Source organism: Chelonia mydas, chromosome 9 (genome assembly GCF_015237465.2).
Source record: "Chelonia mydas isolate rCheMyd1 chromosome 9, rCheMyd1.pri.v2, whole genome shotgun sequence".
Classification (NCBI taxonomy): domain Eukaryota; kingdom Metazoa; phylum Chordata; order Testudines; family Cheloniidae; genus Chelonia; species Chelonia mydas.
Window position 1 is genome coordinate 18,860,097 of NC_057855.1, and position 20,300 is coordinate 18,880,396.

The 20,300-nt window shown below is 42.0% G+C and overlaps 1 protein-coding gene across 2 annotated transcripts in view; it reads left to right on the forward strand.

The window, feature by feature from the left end:
• BCHE (butyrylcholinesterase) overlaps positions 1-18,520 on the forward strand; it is a 50,542-nt gene extending 32,022 nt beyond the window's left edge. Inside the window, exons 3-4 of one of the 2 annotated variants that reach the window (XM_007055511.3) lie at positions 5,227-5,393; positions 15,569-18,520. In XM_007055511.3, the coding sequence (XP_007055573.1) occupies positions 5,227-5,393; positions 15,569-15,693 (292 nt within the window). In that variant the 3' untranslated portion in view covers positions 15,694-18,520. The remainder of the gene's footprint in view (positions 1-5,226; positions 5,394-15,568) is intronic. The other variant, XM_043522790.1, reaches the window with a different exon arrangement.
• The last annotated feature ends 1,780 nt before the right edge of the window (positions 18,521-20,300 follow it).

Consider the following 20,300-nt stretch of genomic DNA (forward strand, 5'->3'; position numbering starts at 1 on the left):
CCATACCCTTTGGGATTCTCTACTTATTTTTGTCCTCTGAAAGAGGTCACTTATGGCCTGAACTATGTACTCCTCTTATTTACTTTTCCATGTTGAATGCCACTCCTCCTCCTCAAGGAGTTATTCAGGAAGCTGCATGTGGTTGGGATTGCCCTCATACCATGAAAAAGACTTCTGATGTGGCGGCAGGGGACTGTCCTGTGTACATAATGCATCAGCCGGGTAGGAAAGCTATTGTTCACCATTGTACTGACTATCTGAGGTGAAGACACTCCAGACTCCTAGGCAGCAGTTTCCAGCAAGGAAAGCAAAAGTGTTTGCCTACTTGAAGCACTGAAGTAGGATATTTAATTACCCGTTTTTCCACCCTGTCTAAGGGCATGGCTACACTTGCAGATGTAGAGAGCTTTGAGTTAAACCGGCCTTCGGAGAGCGCAGTAGGGAAAGCGCTGCAGTCTGTCCACACTGACAGAAACAAGTGCACTGGCGTGGCCACATTTGCGGCACTTGCAGCAGTATTGGGAGCAGTGCATTATGGGCAGCTATCCCACAGACCACCTCTTCTTATTCTGGCACTGTGGCTTGTGGGAATGGGGCGGGGAGTGCGGGGCATTCTGGGTCCTGTCCCAACCCCCCGTGATGCATCGGTTCGCATCCCAGCAATCCCTGTGCTTCCGTCCACATTTGGCGCCATCTTTCAATGCTTTTTGTATTGCACGCTCTGTCTTCCCTTTTGGTCTGCGGGGATGGAGCCCAAACTGCTGAGGACTATGCTGACGAGTCTCGCCAGCATGTCATGTTTGGCAGTCGAGTTATTCCTTATGATCCAAAGTGACAGTGAGGGCTCCGACAATGATATTGACTCGAGTAACACATATGACACAAGTTTGCTTGTGGCATTCACGGACATGCTCACCACCACGGAACGCCGCTTTTGGGCTCGGGAAACAAGCCCCGAGTGGTGGGATCACATCGTCATGCAAGTCTGGAATGACGAGCAGTGGCTGCAGAACTTTCGGATGAGAAAAGCCACTTTCATGGGACTGTGTGAGGAGCTCACCCCCACCCTGCGGTGCAAGGACACGAGATTGAGAGCTGCCCGATGGTGGAGAAGCAGGTGGCTATTGCAATCTGGAAGCTGGCAACTCCAGACAGCTACCGATCGGTCATTAACCAGTTTAGAATGGGGAAGTCGACCATTGGAATCGTATTGATGCAAGCTGGCAAGGCCATTAATCGCATCCTGCTCAGAAGAACTGTGACTCTGGGTAACATGTATGACATTGTGGATGGCTTTGCACAAATTAGTTTCCCTAACTGTGGAGGGGCGATAGATGGCACACACATTCCAATTCTGGCACCAGCCCACCTAGCCTTCAGGATGGCTATACTGCATGGTGATGGGAGTTGAGTGCAGAGGGTAAGGGTCGTAGTTTTCAGGGCTGGGTGGTGAAGCTACAGGTGTTGGAGGCAGCTGGTGGTGGTAAGAACCTGGATGCTGGGGAAAGTGGGTTGGAGGTGACATGGGGGCACAAGGGAAAGAGTTTTGGGACCAGGGCTGCAGGGGGGCCCCACATTAGTGTTCTGCCTGCATGGCTACGAGCGCCTGGATCAAGTCTTGGCGTTCCATTATACCTATCAGCTGATCCGTGCTTTGCTGCCAGAGCACCGCGCTTTTGTGCCGGCGCTCCTCATTCTGCTGGTGGATCCTCCTTTCACTGTCCCGCCACTCCTGCACTTTTTGATTTTCATTACTTGAATGCTGCATTACTTCATCTTCCTTGCTTCTATGTGGCCTCTTTCTGATTCTTTGGAGTCTTTTGGCCAGTGATAATACGTACAGCTGAGATCTCAAGGTTGCATCTGTAAAGGCAAAATGCAACACTTAACAGAGGCAGCATTGTTCACACCAGACAGAGCAATAATTCCCCCATACTTAAGGGCAAACACAGTCTGCACAATAGCATAATTTGCCTGTCCCAAAGAGAGCACACATAACCCACGGGAGTCCCAAAATGGTGAGTAAGCACAGGGTCAAGCGTGACTGACTGTTTCACGGCTGTACCGTCCTCTGGGTTTCTGTGCCTTGGGGAGAGCCAACAGTGGCAGGGGGCCCCTACACCGAACACTGTCCCCACATTTTCCACAGAGGTTCATCGTGGAAGATATCTCGCTGCTGAGGGTTACCTGGGAAGCAAGGGAGGGTCTTCTACTGCAATGCGGATTCCGCCCTGGCCCATATACAGCTTGCCTGTGTGCAGCAATGGTCCCCCTGCCCCTCAGGGCACAGTGGCATGGACAAGTTATTCCTACTGGAACAAGGACCACAGTGGCTCTCCCGAGAAACCTGTGCAAGCACATTGCCCATGCTCTGGATGAGACCTTTGAAGAGATCACTGAGGCTGATTAACGCGATGTGAGAGAGCACATCAACGCCCTATTCCGCATCTAGGCATGCATGCAGCCCTAATCCTCCTCACCCCAAGAGCCCACACCAAATAACTTCCTTCCCAAAATAAAAGCCACTTACCAGGAACCTCCTCTGGTGTTTGTCCTTCCCCAAGCACCAGCCACCACGACTGGCTACCTTCCTCCGGGCTTGAGAACAGCTCTTGGCTGCATGCATCTAGGGATTCCAGGGTGTCTTCCTCCACCTCAGCACCCTCGCTCCCATTTTGCTCCTCCTCCTCCTGCCTTGTTGCACTGGCCTCCGAGATGCCCATGGTGGTACTCGGAGTGCAGGTGCGGTCGGCCCCAAATATCGCGTCCAGCTCTTTGTAGAAATGGCAGGTCTCAGGGGCAGCACCGGAACGGCTTTTTGCCTCGCGGGCTTTGCGGTAGGCATTCTGCAGCTCCTTCACTTTAATGCTGCACTGCAGTGCGTCCCAGTCATGGCCCCTTTCCATCATGTCCCTTGATATCTGCCCGAAGGTACTGTAATTCCTACGGCTGGAGCGCAGCTGGGACTGGACAGCTTCCTCCCCGCAAACACTGATGAAGTCCAGCACCTTGCCATTGCTCCATACTGGGGATTGTCTGGCACGTGGAGGCATGGTCACCTGGAAAGATTCGCTGCGAGCACTCCATGCCTGGCTGAGCAAACAAGAAGGGGATTTTCAGAATTCCCAGCGAATTTAAAGGCCTGTCTGACGGTTGGTCACCTGAGGGCAGGGCAGTAGAGTTCAAAGCGATGACCCGAGTGGCTAGCACTGGCATTGTGGGACACTTCTGGAGGCCGATCAGAGCGCACTATAGGACCAGGGCGTCCACACTGGCGCCGCGGTGCTCCAGCGGGGGCGCAGCAAACATTATTCCACTCGCCAAGGTGGAGTACCAGCAGCGCTGTAGCCACGGAGTCAGAGCGCTCTACGTGCCTTGCCAGTGTGGACAGGTAGTGGGCTAGTGCGCCCGGGGCTCCTTTAATGCATTCTCACTCACAAGTGTAGCCAAGCCCTAAGCTGCCATAGCCGTGCCTTTTAATAGTCACAAATCATCCATCTTTATGTAAATCATACTCCATCTCAAAGGCCTCCTGCACCAATAAATGATTTTAAGACTTCCTCTCTTCTGCAACTTAAACCAACTTCTTTTTCATCAAGTCCTATCTGTTCCTACACAATAAAACTCACCCCTCTCTGGAAAAAAAGATTAATAAAAATCTTTGTGGCCTTAAACCACATCCCCATCTGAAATTCAGTTTATCCCTTGGGCCTATTATAATATTTACCACCACTACAACTAATAATAATCATGGCCCTGTTCCGGTTGGAAGTTAATCGCATCCTACTAGATCAGAGGTGGGCAAACTACGGCCGGTGGGCCACATCCAGCCCGCGGGACTTGCCTGCCCGGCCCCTGAGATCTTGGCTTGGGAGACTAGCCCCTGGCCCTTCCCCTGCTGTTCCCCCTCCCCTGCAACCTCAGCTCACTGCGCCACCAGCACAATGCTCTGGGCGGCAGAGCTGCGAGCTGCTGCCGGGCAGCGCAGTTACCGAGCCGCCGCCTGACCCGGTGCTCTGTGCTGCACGGTGGCGGGGCTGGCTCCAGCTGCGCGGCACGGCTGCCTGTCCTGGTACTGTGGGCGGTGCCACCAGTGCTCCAGGCAGCACGGTAAGGGGGCAGGGAGCGGGGGGTCTTGGATAAAGGACCAGGGAGTTCGGGGTGGTGGTCAGGGGGCGGTGGTGTGGATAGGGGTCGAGGCGGTCAGAGGGCAGGGAACAGGGGGGTTGAATGGGGGCAGGGATCCCAGGGGGGCAGTCAGGAAGGGCGGGTTGGATGGGGTGGCGGGGGGGCAGTCAGGGGCAGGAGTTCTGGGGGCAGTCAGGGAACGGGGGAGGTGGATGGGGCAGGGGTCCCGGGGGGGGAGGGGGGGGCAGCCAGGAATGACAGGAGGGGTTGGATCGGGTGGGGGGGCAGTCAGGGGATGGAGGGGGTGGATGGGGCAAGAGTCCCGGGGAGAGAAGCAGGGGGGGTCAGATAGGGGTCGGGGGCCGGGCCACCATACAATTTCGGAAACCCAATGTGGCCCTCAGGCCAAAAAGTTTGCTCGCCCCTGTACTAGATGCTGAGCACATTTTAACTCTCTTTGCATTCAGAATGAGTTGTGATTCAGTGTGCTCAGTAACACAATGGGGGTATTTAGCACATTGTAGTTAAGAGCCTTTTCTTCTAATACAAAAGACATCATCTTCCTCTTTTCGACCTTGCTTTAACCAAGGTGGACTCCAGTCACTTCATTTACACAGATGCAAACCTTTACTTATAGACCTTTCAGATCTACCTGAACAATGCAATCCAATGGACTCATTAGAATTAGACGTTAGCATTTATATTAAAATATATGTAATGCAAGCGCCTAAATTTACTGTTTTGGGGTCACCTGTAACAGATTGTATCTTCTATCAGACCTTCTGGGTTCAACATATGCAATTTATGTAGGTTGGTTTTATTAACTTCATTTTTCCATTAGGATAAGAAAAAACCAAAAACTAATCTGAATATATTTAGTTTTACTTTGTTAATTAACCTTAGTGATATGTAAAATTTAAAGTTTTACTGTTTTGGGGAGTGGCTTTATTTCTATCATGTACAAAAGGTGCTCCAGTAATTCCAAACTAACATGCTGATGTCTGAAATAAAATAACTTGTCAATAGTATAATTTTATTGTATTGATGTGCACAGGTAATTTCCCATGAGAAATGAAATATTTCTCTTTAATCATTTAGAACTCCAAATGGGACTCAGATTAATGGAACCAGATGGCCAATCTTCACTACCACTGAACAAAAGTACTTAACATTAAACACTGATGCTTCAAAGATATATACAAAATTACGTGCCCAGCAGTGTCGATTCTGGAATGTATTTTTTCCCAAAGTCCTGGAGATAACAGGTAAACTTTTGGTAAATATGCATACATAGGGTATGCTGCTCAATACAAGCTCACTTTCCTGATAGTAGCACTGTATTTCAATTTGAATCTCCAAGCTTATATTTGAAAAGGTTATTTCAATGGAATCAAATCCTGATGTCTTTTCTCAAGCAAACTCTCATTCACTTCAGCAGGAGTTTGCCTTGTTACTCTTCAGTGTGTTATGCAAACCCAAATGTGTCTGATAGAGAACAGGTCTGTCTGCTTCCATGTGAGGGGCTTTTGGTGAAGCTATAGTGCAGCAGGCTGTTAATGCTGGAAGTACCAAGTTCGGTCCTCAGTGATGACCATGATGGCCAAAAATGGGAGCTTGTCTGGGATTTGAACTGCCACGGGCTGCAGATGCTTAGACTGGGTTTTCTCTACCCTTTGTACCTAATCCACAGAGGATGTGAATTTACTGCTGCTGCTGCCAGCTGGGGGATTTGGTTCTTTAGGACCACGCTGTAGAAGCTTGTGATTTATTTCTGGAGTTCCAGGGCTCAATCTCTGGTGACAACCATGCAGTAGTTATATAAAGACTGTGTAAAAAGAATGGAGAGACCTCAGGGTTTAGCCAATGCAAAATACCACTGGATTTTAATTAAGATTGTCTGCATAGTGCTTTAGGAGTGTTTTTCTAAATCACTTTTCATAAATTTTTATTAGTGATGGATAATTGTCACCAGGTTTAGAGTTATAGTTTCAGGGAGGTTTGGAGTTTGGGCTTAGTTATGAAGACTGAAAATTTTGGAAACTTTGCTCTGTGATCCAAATCCATTCAGACTTCAGTACCTGGCTAGATATCTCTTGAAAACTGATTTTCCTGTCAGGGTTCTGGTAGCTTGCATTTTAATGAGCCAATGGTACAGATTAGGGTTGTGAGCCTCTGGATGTTCTTCAGGAACAGTCTTTATAAAAAAATGTCAGAGTTCCAACCCTCATCTAAGCCTAGAAGGAAAGAAGTGTGTGAAAAGCAAATCAGGGTTTGGAAAGGTTAAATCATAATTTCACACCCTTCCATAAAGTTCAGTTTAAGGTTGGCTCTAGCAGTGGGTAAGTGTCCGTGGCGGCAATAGTTCGTTTTTGTTCTGTTTTTCTGAAATGGTTAATTCATTCCCATTTTGTGCCCTTTGGTCTGTTACAGCTCTGATCGTGCTCCTACTGAAGTCATTATTACTTTTCCCATTTACTTCAAAGGGAGTGCGATGAGATCAATATTTTTATACTCGATTGAGATCATATCACGGCAGTTTACTGGACTTGAAATCACAGAATCTAAAGGGATAGGACTGGATCATGGGAATGGTCTCAAATTGTCTGTTGAAACCATTTGCTTTAATCTATTCTGATCTATTTAGGTTCTTATAACTATGCCACATTATCTGAGTGCAACGTTCCCATTCACTTCAATAGAAGTAGGTTGGGCTCATCAGTATGTTGTAGGTGATGCTCAGTAGCTCTCAGCATCAGACCTCATTTTATTAAATAAAAAAGGGAAAGGAAGCAGCATTTGTAACCAATTCAAAGTATTATTTGCTGATTGGGTGACGCTTTGCTGTGTCTCTTATCACGACACCCCGCCATTTGGCGACTACGTGGGAGATTTTACAAAATAGCAAGTATATTTTTTTGTGTGCGAATTTGGGTCATTTTCAGGTGAGACGTGGGTATTTCAGATGTACACAAAGTTGGTTTAATCCATGTTTTGATCATCAGGCATTACTCATAAAAATGATAATTGTATACTCCATCTGTTTGGATGATGTTATTGATATACGAATGTACTGTGTATACCAAATGTTCTGTGACACGATTTATATCAACACACATGCTTCAGCATCTCTTGGCAGGCCAGCAGAGTTGCCTTGCATGGCCTTGGGCTGGGAAGGATTACAAACCACCTCTCGCAATCTGCCTAGAAAAATGAAAGTATGTTTCTTGATCTACCATAAATCATTTCTTTTAACCCCTAATTTAATATGCATGCTTAAAATATTTTTTGAAAGATTCCATAACATACTCTTGACAAAAGTAAAGGAAGGAGATTGAATGTTGCTAGTGGGTGGTGGTGTTTTGGCACTGCCAGTCTTTAGAACAGAAACGTTAGACCTTTGTATATTTATGTTTCCTACACACAACCTATTCCAGCTGTGAGAAAAAAATCATTTTAGTTTCCACTGATAAACTTCCTAGGCTGCACTTTCATTGCAAAGGTTTCAGAGTAACAGCCGTGTTAGTCTGTATTCGCAAAAAGAAAAGGAGTACTTGTGGCACCTTAGAGACTAACTAATTTATTTGAGCATGAGCTTTCGTGAGCTCCAGCTCACTTCATCGGATGCATACTGTGGAAACTGCAGAAGACATTATATACATAGAGACCATGAAACAATACCTCCTCCCACCCCACTCTCCTGCTGGTAATAGCTTATCTAAAGTGATCATCAGGTTGGGCCATTTCCAGCACAAATCCAGGTTTTCTCACCCTCCGCCCCCCCACACACAAACTTACTCTCCTGCTGGTAATAGCCCATCCAAAGTGACCACTCTCTTCACAATGTGTATGATAATCAAGGTGGGCCATTTCCTGCACAAATCCTTTCAGAGTAACAGCCGTGTTAGTCTGTATTCGCAAAAAGAAAAGGAGTACTTGTGGCACCTTAGAGACTAACCAATTTATTTGAGCATGAGCAGGAAATGGCCCACCTTGATTATCATACACATGGTGAAGAGAGTGGTCACTTTGGATGGGCTATTACCAGCAGGAGAGTAAGTTTGTGTGTGGGGGGGCGGAGGGTGAGAAAACCTGGATTTGTGCTGGAAATGGCCCAACCTGATGATCACTTTAGATAAGCTATTACCAGCAGGAGAGTGGGGTGGGAGGAGGTATTGTTTCATGGTCTCTATGTATATAATGTCTTCTGCAGTTTCTACAGTATGCATCCGATGAAATGAGCTGTAGCTCACGAAAGCTCATGCTCAAATAAATTGGTTAGTCTCTAAGGTGCCACAAGTACTCCTTTTCTTTTTTCATTGCAAAGGTTCCTTTCAATTAACCACTGAGTACAAAATAATATTTTTGAAATCTCTTTAGTTCCCAAAGGACTCAAAGCACTTTACATACCATAGACAGAGATACATCTGCAGATCACTTTACCCAACACTGAAACACAGCCACCTGTTAGGTGGAAAGTCACAACTGCTTTAATGTACAGCAACACTGCACAACATTAGGACAGAAGTGAAGAAAAATATCATATCCAGTTGAAAGTGCAGCTGGAATTTAGGTAGACAGGAGTGTAATGATTCCCACTGGAATCTGAAGAGGACACCCAAACTGACATGTCTACTCTTGCAAAAAGTGCAGTTGAATATTTTAATTACCTCAAGTGGTCAGAGCCTCAGTTTTATCTGAAAAATGGCACCTCCAGCTATGATGTGTCCTGTGTCACGATGCTGGGGAATCAGTTTGGTACTGAGCCACCCACTAACTCATCTTTCTTTGCTATTCTGTTTATTACTTTGAGGTCTCCTATCTACATAATGACCAGCACCAATGCTGCTCAATACGTAAGCGAAGCTGGCTCTACCACACTCTAGGCAAGACAGACAGTTGGCTAAAGAAGTAAAATATAAGAGACAGCAAAATGTTTAGTGACTCCAGGCTGCAAGGGTGGATCTTTTCCAGTTTCCTAGAGAAGTAAAATGCCCAGAGCTGGCAAAGCTTATAGTATGGCTGCAGATTTAGAAAATTAATAAGAGAAAAACAAATCTCACATATCCAGATAGCAGGAAGAGACACAAATGGAAGTGCCAGTCTCTGAATATTTCTAAAGTATTTACTGTTGGTACAGTTTTGTGGGTTTTCTAGTGTCTTTACTTTGGGGTGGATTACCACACTATCATTGAGGGCCTTAGTTGCAATATATATATTTTTGTTCTGACAATACAAGTAGCCTGGTAAATTGGGCCCTGGAATTGTCGGGTGTGTGCTCTTGATTCTGAAGAAGACAGAACTCTTGCTGCCTCAGGTTGCAGTCCTGCCGGGAGCTGACATGTCCAGCAGGGGACTGAGAACTCTCAACTGTCACTGGCCTTAAGAAAAACTCAGGGTGCTCAACACCATGGGAGGAACAGACTTAAATATTCATCATGCACAAAGGCAAAAAGATTAGTCTGCGGGTACTAGCACTGGCACAATTCACAGTAGTCCTCCTGATGACAGATTCTAAAAGGGTTATCAGGTTTAAGAGCCAGAAGACATTAGTCCTTAACTGTAAGGAATAGGAACTAGAATCATGGATTAATTTTCTCAAAAGAAGTTTGTTAACTCTTTAGCAGCCTCCAGTTCTAAAAGACCTTAATGATCAGAATATTGTGTATCCAAATGAATGTTCCTTCCAATACTCCAACAACCTGTAATGCATCCAGAGCCCTAACTACCACTGTGTCTGTTTCCCCTTGAGCTGGCTATAGGTAGAACAACTTTCAGTTTCCACTCCATTACTTCCTCTGGTCTTTTTAAAAATATATATATATTTAATTTATAGTGAGATTGTGTCATTATATATTACCTATGAAGTAACAAAACAAAGATAAAATGTCAGAATAGTCCTATCAGTGGATTTTGTGAATATGCTAAGAAAAATATCCTAAGAAAACTAAGAATTAAGCTTGAACATCTTACATGTACAAAAATAGTATCCAAAAGCATTATACATTAGACAAATAGTCAGCTGTATGTAGATTATTAAAATGCCTTCTCATAACACAAGAACTAGGGGTCACAAAACAAAATTAATAGGCATCAAGTTTAAAACAAACAAAAGGAAGATGTTCTTATGTTCTTATGCCACAAGTCAGAAAGTTCAATATCAGAACCAGTTTCCATATTACTTTGGGTTAGATTCAGCAACCATAACTCATGTTGAGTAATCCCATTGATGCCAGTGGGACGAGTCTCAGAGTAAGGCAATACTTAATATAAGGTAGGATATGGCCCCTAAAGTCCTTTGTCCATTCATTTAATTTGTCTAGCCCCAACCTAGTTAGTAAGGGAGGTAAAACTTCTTACAATATTGTATCATCTGAACATTTCTACTTACTGTTAGAAGAAAATAAAAATCTGGTGATTTCCTTAAAAACAAACAAGCAAACAAAAAACCTGCTTTGTTGGTTAAAGCTGCACAGATCTCCCGAAATTGTATGGATGACTAAAGAATATCCAGGAGAGATTTCAAAATACACCTAATCCTGCAGAGCCTTGTACCTGGACAGTTCTTAATATTTATCAGAGCTAAGAGTCAGGAAGATATTTGCGGGTACAGTACCTAATAGCAACTGGGTAGGAAGGAAATATTACTCCTGCCTTATGTTTCCTAGTAAATTATACTATATCATAACTGTTACGTGACCTCTGTCCAGCTCCTAGTGTCCATAACACAAAAATACATTCACAACTGGTGCCCTTTTGGCAGATTTAACAGAGGGGCAAATAAGGGCATGGAGCCAAATTTATCTCTGATGTAACTCCACTGAAATTAGGGTACTGTAACATCACCAAAGCCATGTGGGAAGGGATGTGCTGCCAACTGTTTGATCTGTGGGTATCTTGAACACCTTGTTTTCTTGCTTTGTCAAACCAGCCCCTTTCATGAGTGTTAAAGGCCTGATCCAAAAAAGATTCTCTTTCGCGTTAATTATTATGTATCTATTGTTCATTATTATTATTTATTGTTATTTTTTAAATTTATAATTTATTATTTTTATTTATAATCATGTCCTGCAAATCTTTTTGGATAATCAACTACAAAACTTTTCGAGATTTGCAAATATAAGGAGATTTGGCCATATAAAACTGCATTTATGCTATTGCATCTGTTAAAATGTATTTAATTATTTCATTGGTTGGCTTTTGTTATATGGTAGTGAATTCAAGTAACCTCATGCTCTGAATTGTAATTATTGGTCAAGATGAATTCTCTAATCTCTTTTTGCCTTTTTTCTGTCAGCCCATCTAAGTCACAGGTGGTTGCTTCAAAGAGATTGATGATGTTGGTGATAATGGGATGCATTGACTTGTGACTTCAATTTTGATCTTATCACTGAAAAAGAGCAAACAAATGGGAACCCAGGTTCTTATTTCAGGGCTTTAGTGTCTCTCTTTCCTTTTTAGATTCATAATGGTGGCTAGTTTGAATTTCTCATTCTCCATTTTCTATAGCTCACTCACTTTTTATTAATGTCCGTTAGGTAGCACTGAAGTGTCTCATAATTTATGATCCAGATAAATTATTTCTGATTAGAGATGTATGGACAGGAGATGTATTCAATTTTATAAAAAATTTGGGCATGAATACTTTCCAGTCATTAAGACTTCAGAAATATCTGAGCCTCTGTACCTGAAATATTCAGGAAGAAATGTAACAGTTGTCTGAATCAATAATTGGGCAACATTGCATGGATAAATGAGACTGGTAATCATAATCAAGCCTAAGAAAAGCAATAAGATCCAGGTGTTTTTCTCAAAATAGTACTAGTAATGGTCCAAAGCTAAATTACCCATCCATTTGACATAGTTGCAAATAATCTGGCTTTATCTAAGAGTCTGATTTCTTATTTAAAGTAAAAAATATATATATAAACAGAGAGCAGCACTTTATGGTTAGAAAAAAGTGACTGTAAAAGTAGAACATTTAGTATTGAGTATATCTGCTCCTTATAGGTCTTATGAGTCATATTTACATAGTTTATTGACCAAAAAAAGTTTTTAATGTTATCAATATTGGGAAAGCCCAAGCTTTGGGGGGTTTGATAATGAGAAAACTGGCCAGGAGAAAATAAGAAATTACCTGAACTTTTCCCAAAACTCAAATCTAGTGAAGCCCTAACTATTTTGGAGCTTTGAAAACAAAAAGTTTGGTTCATCTATTTTTTTTATTTTTTGCACATCTTCATTCTTCTTGCCTTCACTATGTTCCGGAAGCAAAGGTACTGAATTACTTTTGCTATAACTGAAACTAGGAAGGAATTAAAATCTTATTTAAAAGTCTCTTATCATTAAATTACCAACCTGATTTGCAGACCAAACAGGTTTGGAAAAATTCAGCTGACCTGCAAATAAATAAACTTTATCCCTTCTGACATAAGAATGGCCATACTGGGCTAGACCGTTGGTCCATCTAGTCCTGAAACCTGTCTTCTGACAATAACCAGTGCCAGACGCTTAAAAGAGAATGAACACAGCAGGGCAATTATCAAATGATCCCTTTGCTATCATCCACTCCCAACTGCTAGCAGTCAAAGCATGAGGTTGTATTCCTGACCATCTTGGCTAATAGCCATTAATGGACCAATCCTCCATGAACTTATCTAATTCTTTTTTCAGCCCAGTTATACTTTTGGCCTTCATAACATCCCTTTGCAAAGTGTTCCACAGGTTGACTGTGAAGTACTTCCTTATGTTTGTTTTAAACCTGCTAATTATTAATTTCATTGAGTAACTTCTGGTTCTTGTGTTAAGGGGTAAATAACTCTTCCCTATTCACTTTCTCCACCCCATTCATGATTTTATAGACCTCTCTCATATCCCCACTTAGTCATCTCATTTCTAAAATGAACCATCCCAGTCTTTTTAATCTGCCTTTTATGGAAGCTGTTCCATGCCCCTAATCATTTTTGTTTCCCTTGTTTGTACCTCTTGCATTTTAATATATCTCTTTTTTTTAGATGGAGAGGCCAGAACTGCACTCAGTATTCAACCTATGGGCATATCATGTAGTAGCATTATAATATTTTCAGTCTTATTATGTATCCCTGTCCTAATAGTTGCTAACATTCTGTACATTAATGAAAACATTAAGCAGATATTTTCATAGAACTATCGACAATGACTCCAAGATCTTCTTGAGTGGTAGCAGCTAATTTAGATCCTATCATTTGGTATGTATAGTTGGGATTATGTTTTCCAATGTATATCACTTTGCACTTCTTAACATTAAATTTCATCTTAAAAAAATTTCATTTTTTTGCCCAGTCACCCACTTTTGTGCGATCCCTCTGTAACTCTTCACAGTCAGCTTTGGATTTATCTTAAGTAATTTATTATTGCCTGAAAACTTCCCAGATAAATTATGAATATGTTGAACAGCGCAGATCCCAGCACAGGTCTTTGGAGGACTCCACTATTTACCCCTCTCCACTGTGAAAACTGACCAATTGTTCCTATCCTTTGTTTCCCAACTTTTAACTAGTTACAGATCCATGAGAAGACCTTTCCTCTTATCCCAGGACTGGTTACTTTGATTAAGGTCCTTTGGTATGGGACCATGTCAAAGGCTTTCTGAAAGTTCAGATACACTATATCAACTTGCAAGGATCATTCTTGTCCACATGCTTGTTGACACCTTCAAATAATTCTAACAAATTGATGACGCATGATTTCCCGTTACAAAAGCCATCTTGACTCTTCCCTATCATGATCATCTCTGGGTCTGGTAATTCTGTTCCCAGTCTGTTCTGCAGTCTGGTAATTCTGCAGTGGGGGAGGTTTAGGCTGGATATTAGGAAGCTTTTTCACTAGAGGGTGGTGAAGCACTGGAATGGGTTAGCTAGGGAGGTGGTAGAATCTCCTTCCTTAGATGTTTTTAAGGTCAGGCTTGACAAAGCCCTGGCTGGGATGCTTTAGTTGGGGATTGGTCCTGCTTTGAGCAGGAGGTTGTACTAGATGACCTCCTGAGGTCCCTTCCAACTCTGATATTCTATGATTCTATGTAATTGCCATCACCTTTGGAGCCTTTTTTAAAAATTGGTGTTACATTAACTATCCTCCAGTCATCTGGTACGGAGTCTGATTTAAGTGGTAGGTAATATACCACAATTAGTAGTTCTTCAATTTAATATTTGAGTTCATTCACAATCTTTGGATGAATATCATCCAGTCCTGGAGAATTGTTACTGTTTAATTTATCAATTTGTTCCAAAACTTCCTCTACTGACACCTCAATCTGGGACAGTTCCTTTGATACGTTACCTAAAAAGAATGGCTCAGGTGCAAATATTTCATTTAGCTTCTCTGCCACAGCCTTAACTTGAATGGAACCATGATTCCACCACACATCTCTATAAGTTTTTGTACAGCACTGCCATAAATCTGTCGGTGGTAGAGTGCCCCCTGTAGGAGCTATGTGGGGAGTGCAGACATGAGTTAAATTGCCCCCCACCCCAACAGGTGCTGCAAGGTGTATCTTTCTAGCAGGTGTATCTTTCTAGCTCATCTCTTCGACCAAGGCCTCTTGGTTGTTTCATCCCCTCTCAGGGTCTCAGGTGAATCAACAAAACAGCCCTCAGACAGCAAATGAGGTTAAACAAAAGAAAGGAAAAGAAAAATCTGTCAGCAGTTCCCTCCAGGACATGGGCTGTTGTTACTTCAGAGGGCCCTGGGAGAATTACTGTCCACTTCAGAGTTCCCTGGTCTCCACTGCAAGTCTCAGTTCCCCCCTCTCCCTTTTAGCTCAGGCGATCTGCGCCCTCTTTCTGCAGGCTGTCACCTCTCCTGGGGCTGGAGAAATTCAACAGTCTGTTTCCTTCCCAGGGTGTCACCCCATCTGAGTGGAGTTCCCTCCCTTTAACAACTCCTCCTGTCTTGGAATGATTTGCAGGTGAGGAGGGCAGTGCCACTCCAGCCCAAAGCAGCTCCTTAACCCCTTCCATACCACTGTAGGGTTTATATACTCCATCACAAGCACCTAGCACAGTGGAGATATAATCCTTATTGGGGCTTCTGGGCTGTACTCTAAACTACGTATTAAATAATTCTATTTTGATGAAAATAAACAGAGGTTGCTTTTAAAAGCTGAGATAAACAATACACGTTTATTTGATAAACATATATTCAATGTAAAGAGAACAAATTCATCTTCATCAATATATAACACCTAAGATTATGCCAGAATGATAGTTCTTCATTTTAACTCGCTACTTTCTGACGCAGTGCTAAAATATTAGCCACTAAATTTCCAATAGTTAGGGATGAGAGAGAGGGAGGAGAAACTGTTGTGCCATTTAGAGAAAATGGCACTGGTAATCAACATTATTTTTCAATTAATGTAAAAAAAGATTCAAATTTAGATTAATACAACCCATTATGTGTTTTACAGGAAATATTGATGAAGCAGAACGAGAATGGAAAGCAGGATTCCATCGCTGGAACAATTACATGATGGACTGGAAAAATCAATTTAATGATTACACTAGCAAGAAGGAAAGCTGTGCAGGTCTCTAATTAATAGGTTTACCCTTTTGAGAATGTCCATATTACCATTGATCAAGGCAAACATACAAGGAACTATCTAACATGTTTAGCAATAAAGCATATTTTGTAAATTAAATAAAATGTCATGAATATAATATTGATTCCCCAGATCTTTTAGTTTATATTCTCTCTTGTATCTCAATAAACAATATAAGGCACTCATACCCTTCAGCGTATGTCAAATAGGACTATAGAGATTAAAGTATGAAGATTAATGATGTACATGTTATCATAAACACTAGCGGCTTAAAGTCTCACTTCAAGGAAACATTGTAATCTATTACAGAAAGTGTAATTTTTTAAATAGAAATATCAGTATTTTATAATATTGTCTGGAAAGCACAGCCGATGTAGATCTTTAGCAGCATTATGCTAAAGCATTATGTCACAGCATTATGAACCTTGCTTCAGTTGTAATTTAGTTGACATAAACAGACGATAACTTTTCTGGACACAACAAATGTTAACTGCTTGTTAAAGCAAAGGGGTTTTTAAGAGAGTTATTAAACCTTGAATAATTGCTTCTTTAAGGCCCAGTCCCTGGGAATCACCACACAGCTCATGTATTCTCACAATTAATATTCCCTACTAGGAGCCAAGGATAAAAAGAATCCTTCCCCTATGTTATAGAACCACTGTGCAGCCAGTCTGTGTAGCACCTCTGCTTATCAGGCAGCAACGGCTCAAAGTAATGGATCCACAGCCAGTGCCAGCCTTTCCCTGCTCATCTCTCCCTCTTTACCCTGTGCAAGAGGTGGGAGCTGGATAGGTGATGCAAATGCCCACTGAGCACCCCAACCCTTGAATAATTCTGTCCTTCTTCACCCAATGGAACCAGCCCAGATTCACTGTAGCGAGGAGCTCTCTGCACATTGAAGGATGGATTCAGATTTACTCCTAAGTGACTAGATTTGACATAGTGTCAGTCGAATCAGTTTCCCAAAGACCAGAAATATAACCTCAGTTTTCCTGATTAGGTAGAAAAATTACAATCTGTAGATCATGGGCCCTATCCTGTAGTGTGTAGTCATTATTCAGGCAAGTCCCTCAGTGAAGTTATTGGGAGCTGAAGGAGAACACTATTTTGCAGAAGTGGGCCCTTAGGTTTGTAGGACTGAGCCCCAGATTTGGTTCATATAAAATCCCCCCTAATGTTTTCCACAAACTCCAAAGGAATCTTTTTTGTGGCTTCAAAACAAAAATGTAGATAACTATTTCTCCATTAATCTGTACTTCTTGGTTCTGGCTTGAATGTGAAGCAAAACACAGTAAGATGCTATCGTTGGTCCAATCTAGAAGGAAGTATTATCAGAATTTTCCTGAGACAGCAGGCTTTGGTGAAATTTATAGTCCATTTTGGCAGACTAAAGAGATCTGGATAACACTGAGATGATGGAGAAGCAGATGAAAATAAAGATGTAAACACCAAGAGAAAGGTCTGACAGCTTCCTTTGCAACAAGCACTTTAGCTGATAAAATATGTTCACCCTTTTGAAAAGGGAATATAAATTTCTTATACAAATTCTTGGAAGTCAGTACCAGAACTTTTATCACAATTTCTTGGAAGACCAGTTTCCTGGATTACAACCTGCACAATCAAAAGGCCATCAGTTTTTTTGGCCAGGCAATTACCATACATAGAGTAAGGAATGCAAATGTTTAACTAGGACCTGGTCTACACTAAAAAGTTAGGTCAACTCAGCTATTGCCCTCCAGGTTTTAAAATATCCACTCCCTTGAGCGGTGTAATTAACCCGAGCTAATCGCTGATGTAGACAGTGCTAGGTCTACTGAAGAATTCTTCCGTCAACCTAACCATCACATCTCGGGAAGGTGACTTACCTACACCAATGGGAGAACCCCTCGCATTAGTGTAAGAATATAAGAATGGTCAGACCAATGGTCCATCTAGCCCAGTATCCTGTCTTCCCACAGTGACTGGTGCCAGATTCTTCAGAAGGAGCGAGCAAAAGAGGACAATTTATCGAGTGAGCCATTGCCTGTCATCCAGTCCCAGCTTCTAGCAGCCAGAAGTTGGGGTTGCCTTCCTGACCATTTTAACTAATAGAGTAGGTAGTGTCTACATTGAAGAGCTACAGAGGTGCAGCTGTAGACAAGCCCTATATTTTGCAAAAACCCTGTGTATAGTGTATCATGTTTATAGTATATACACATTTATGGCACTATATAAATTACTATTGTTACTGATGATAATATTATAACATGCAGGATTGTGGTGATGTACAGAGTATTGAATGTTTAGCACCTGCTATCTGCCTATCCCCTGCTATTCAGACCACTGGAAAAATTTACCAAAAGGTTATGAGTCTCTGTGCATCACCCAGCTGGTTCTTTTGGTTCAGAAGGCAGTCCTTTTTTATTGACTTAATTGGTATGATTTTCAAAAGGGCTCAGTGTGGGCTTAACGCTGTCAAAAGTGTCAATAGTGAATCTCAAAGGAAGCAAAGTAAGGTCAACCCTAAGTACTTCTGAAAAATCACACCCAAATTCTTGGTGTCATTGTTTCAAACCTTTTCAGTTTGTTTCTGAAAATGAGACAAGCAACAACACTTTTTTTAAAAAAATTCAGGGCTAACAAGCATAATTTTTTTTTAAATTAAGCATTTAAAAGATATGTAGTATTTTTCATCTGTTTGTACAGCGTGGGGCTGGATGAGTGTATCTGAAGAATAAAACTCTTTTTACAATTTGTAGCTGGACATTGTAACATGAAACCCTAACAGAAGTTGGAGAAAGGGAGGGGAAGAAAAACTGAATAAAATGAAACTTAAACCCATTCATTTGTTGGCTTGCTGACTTTGTTGGTGTGAATATATTGTATGCTTTCATTTTTCTTGCCCTGGAAAAGGATTTTGTAAAATACCATTACTACATCGTTCCTATGCTGTGCTGATTTCATTTAGTCATATGTCTCTATCCTACACTTATGCAAATACAATAAAAGCTGTCATAAGTGACTAATGAAGGGAACAGCAAAAAATCAGTCACCCACTGTAGGTGGTTTTATAGCTAAATGTTGAACAAAATTGTACTAGAAATTGCATAAGGATATTTTAAAGTAGTTGCTTAAGACAGTCATTGCCTATTGGGCAGATACCTTAATATAGATCTCACTGTGTATGTATTATGGTTAATGATATTTTTATTGGCTCAAAGGGGGCTTGCAACCAGGGGTTGATGGGGAAGATGTGCCGCTACTCTACTGACACACCCTCTCAGGATCCAAAGACTACCATACCTGAGTGGTTTTTAGTTTCTGAAAACATGGTTAGCCCTGCAATTAACAATGATGACATTTAAATTAATGCCATCAGACATTTAAATTAATGCGATTATGAGTTAACATCACACTGACTTGAGTGGGGTCAGCTGACACCTAGCTCAGAGAAATTGGGTTAACTTCATCATGGTGTTGCCACAGGCCTAGGTACCAAAGTGATTGTTGCTCTGTAAACACATAAACGGATAGAATTTGGGTCATTGTTTCTATCTATCAACAGACTTAGTAAAACAACACTAACACGGCTACCCCTCTGATACTTAAAACAACACTGTGTCAATTCATATTTGGAAAATGAAATTTAAATGTAAACTATGGAGAAATTGATGGAGTAACCAAAACCTTGCCTTTACATTGTACAATGTATAGACTCAATATGAATTCCATACGTTTAGGCCTCTGTATGATTCCTATTATATAGGATGCAGTAGACGTATTATCTTTTAAACTACATCATAATGTTGTAATTTTTAATTGATCAAACATTCTGGGGTCTGAACTCCACTGTGTAACTTAATATCAAAGCAATCTAGCCCATTGCCACAGACAGATAACATTCAGCTTAGTCTGAAAAATAATATTAAAAGTGGAAATATTTATATCAGAAAGTTGTCTTCATCTCAGCCATTGTTATGGGTCACACTTCCACTGGCTCTACACAGGTTCTGTGACATCAGCAATAGCTGATTCAGATGGACATAATAACCATCATAGTACTGCTGTTACACTTGCAATGTGTCCAACTATTAAAAAACAGCATGTGTCATCAGTACCAGCCACCACACTGAAAACCTCACAGCCCCCTTGCTCTTCCTGCTCCTCCAGTGAATTAACTGTTAAAAAAACAAGACATGTTCCAGGGTTAGCAAGAATTAGAGGACGTGGAGGAGCTTGCTTATATGGATACACTAAGCGTTATGGTATCTCTGTTCTGCTAATTTCAGCTATAACTTTGTTCCACTGAGTTAAAGAAATAGGTTAGGAATCTGACAGTGATTCAGAATATGGGTGAGGAATGAGAGGAGCAGCTCTGGCCCAAGCGTGCAGATTACTGGGGAGATGTGTTAGTGCCAGCTGACTACTTTCTCGCTTGTCTTTCTCTCTCACTCTCTGTGCAGCGATGGGGATTTGCCAACAAATCTGTCTGCTCTTGGCTAGCTAGCAATTACAAAACCAAGCACCTGTGTAACAGATATGTGCAGCTGTATATGTTTACCATTGCTGATCCATCTGTAGTACATGCCACATGCCAGTTGATTCTCTCTGGGTGGATTGG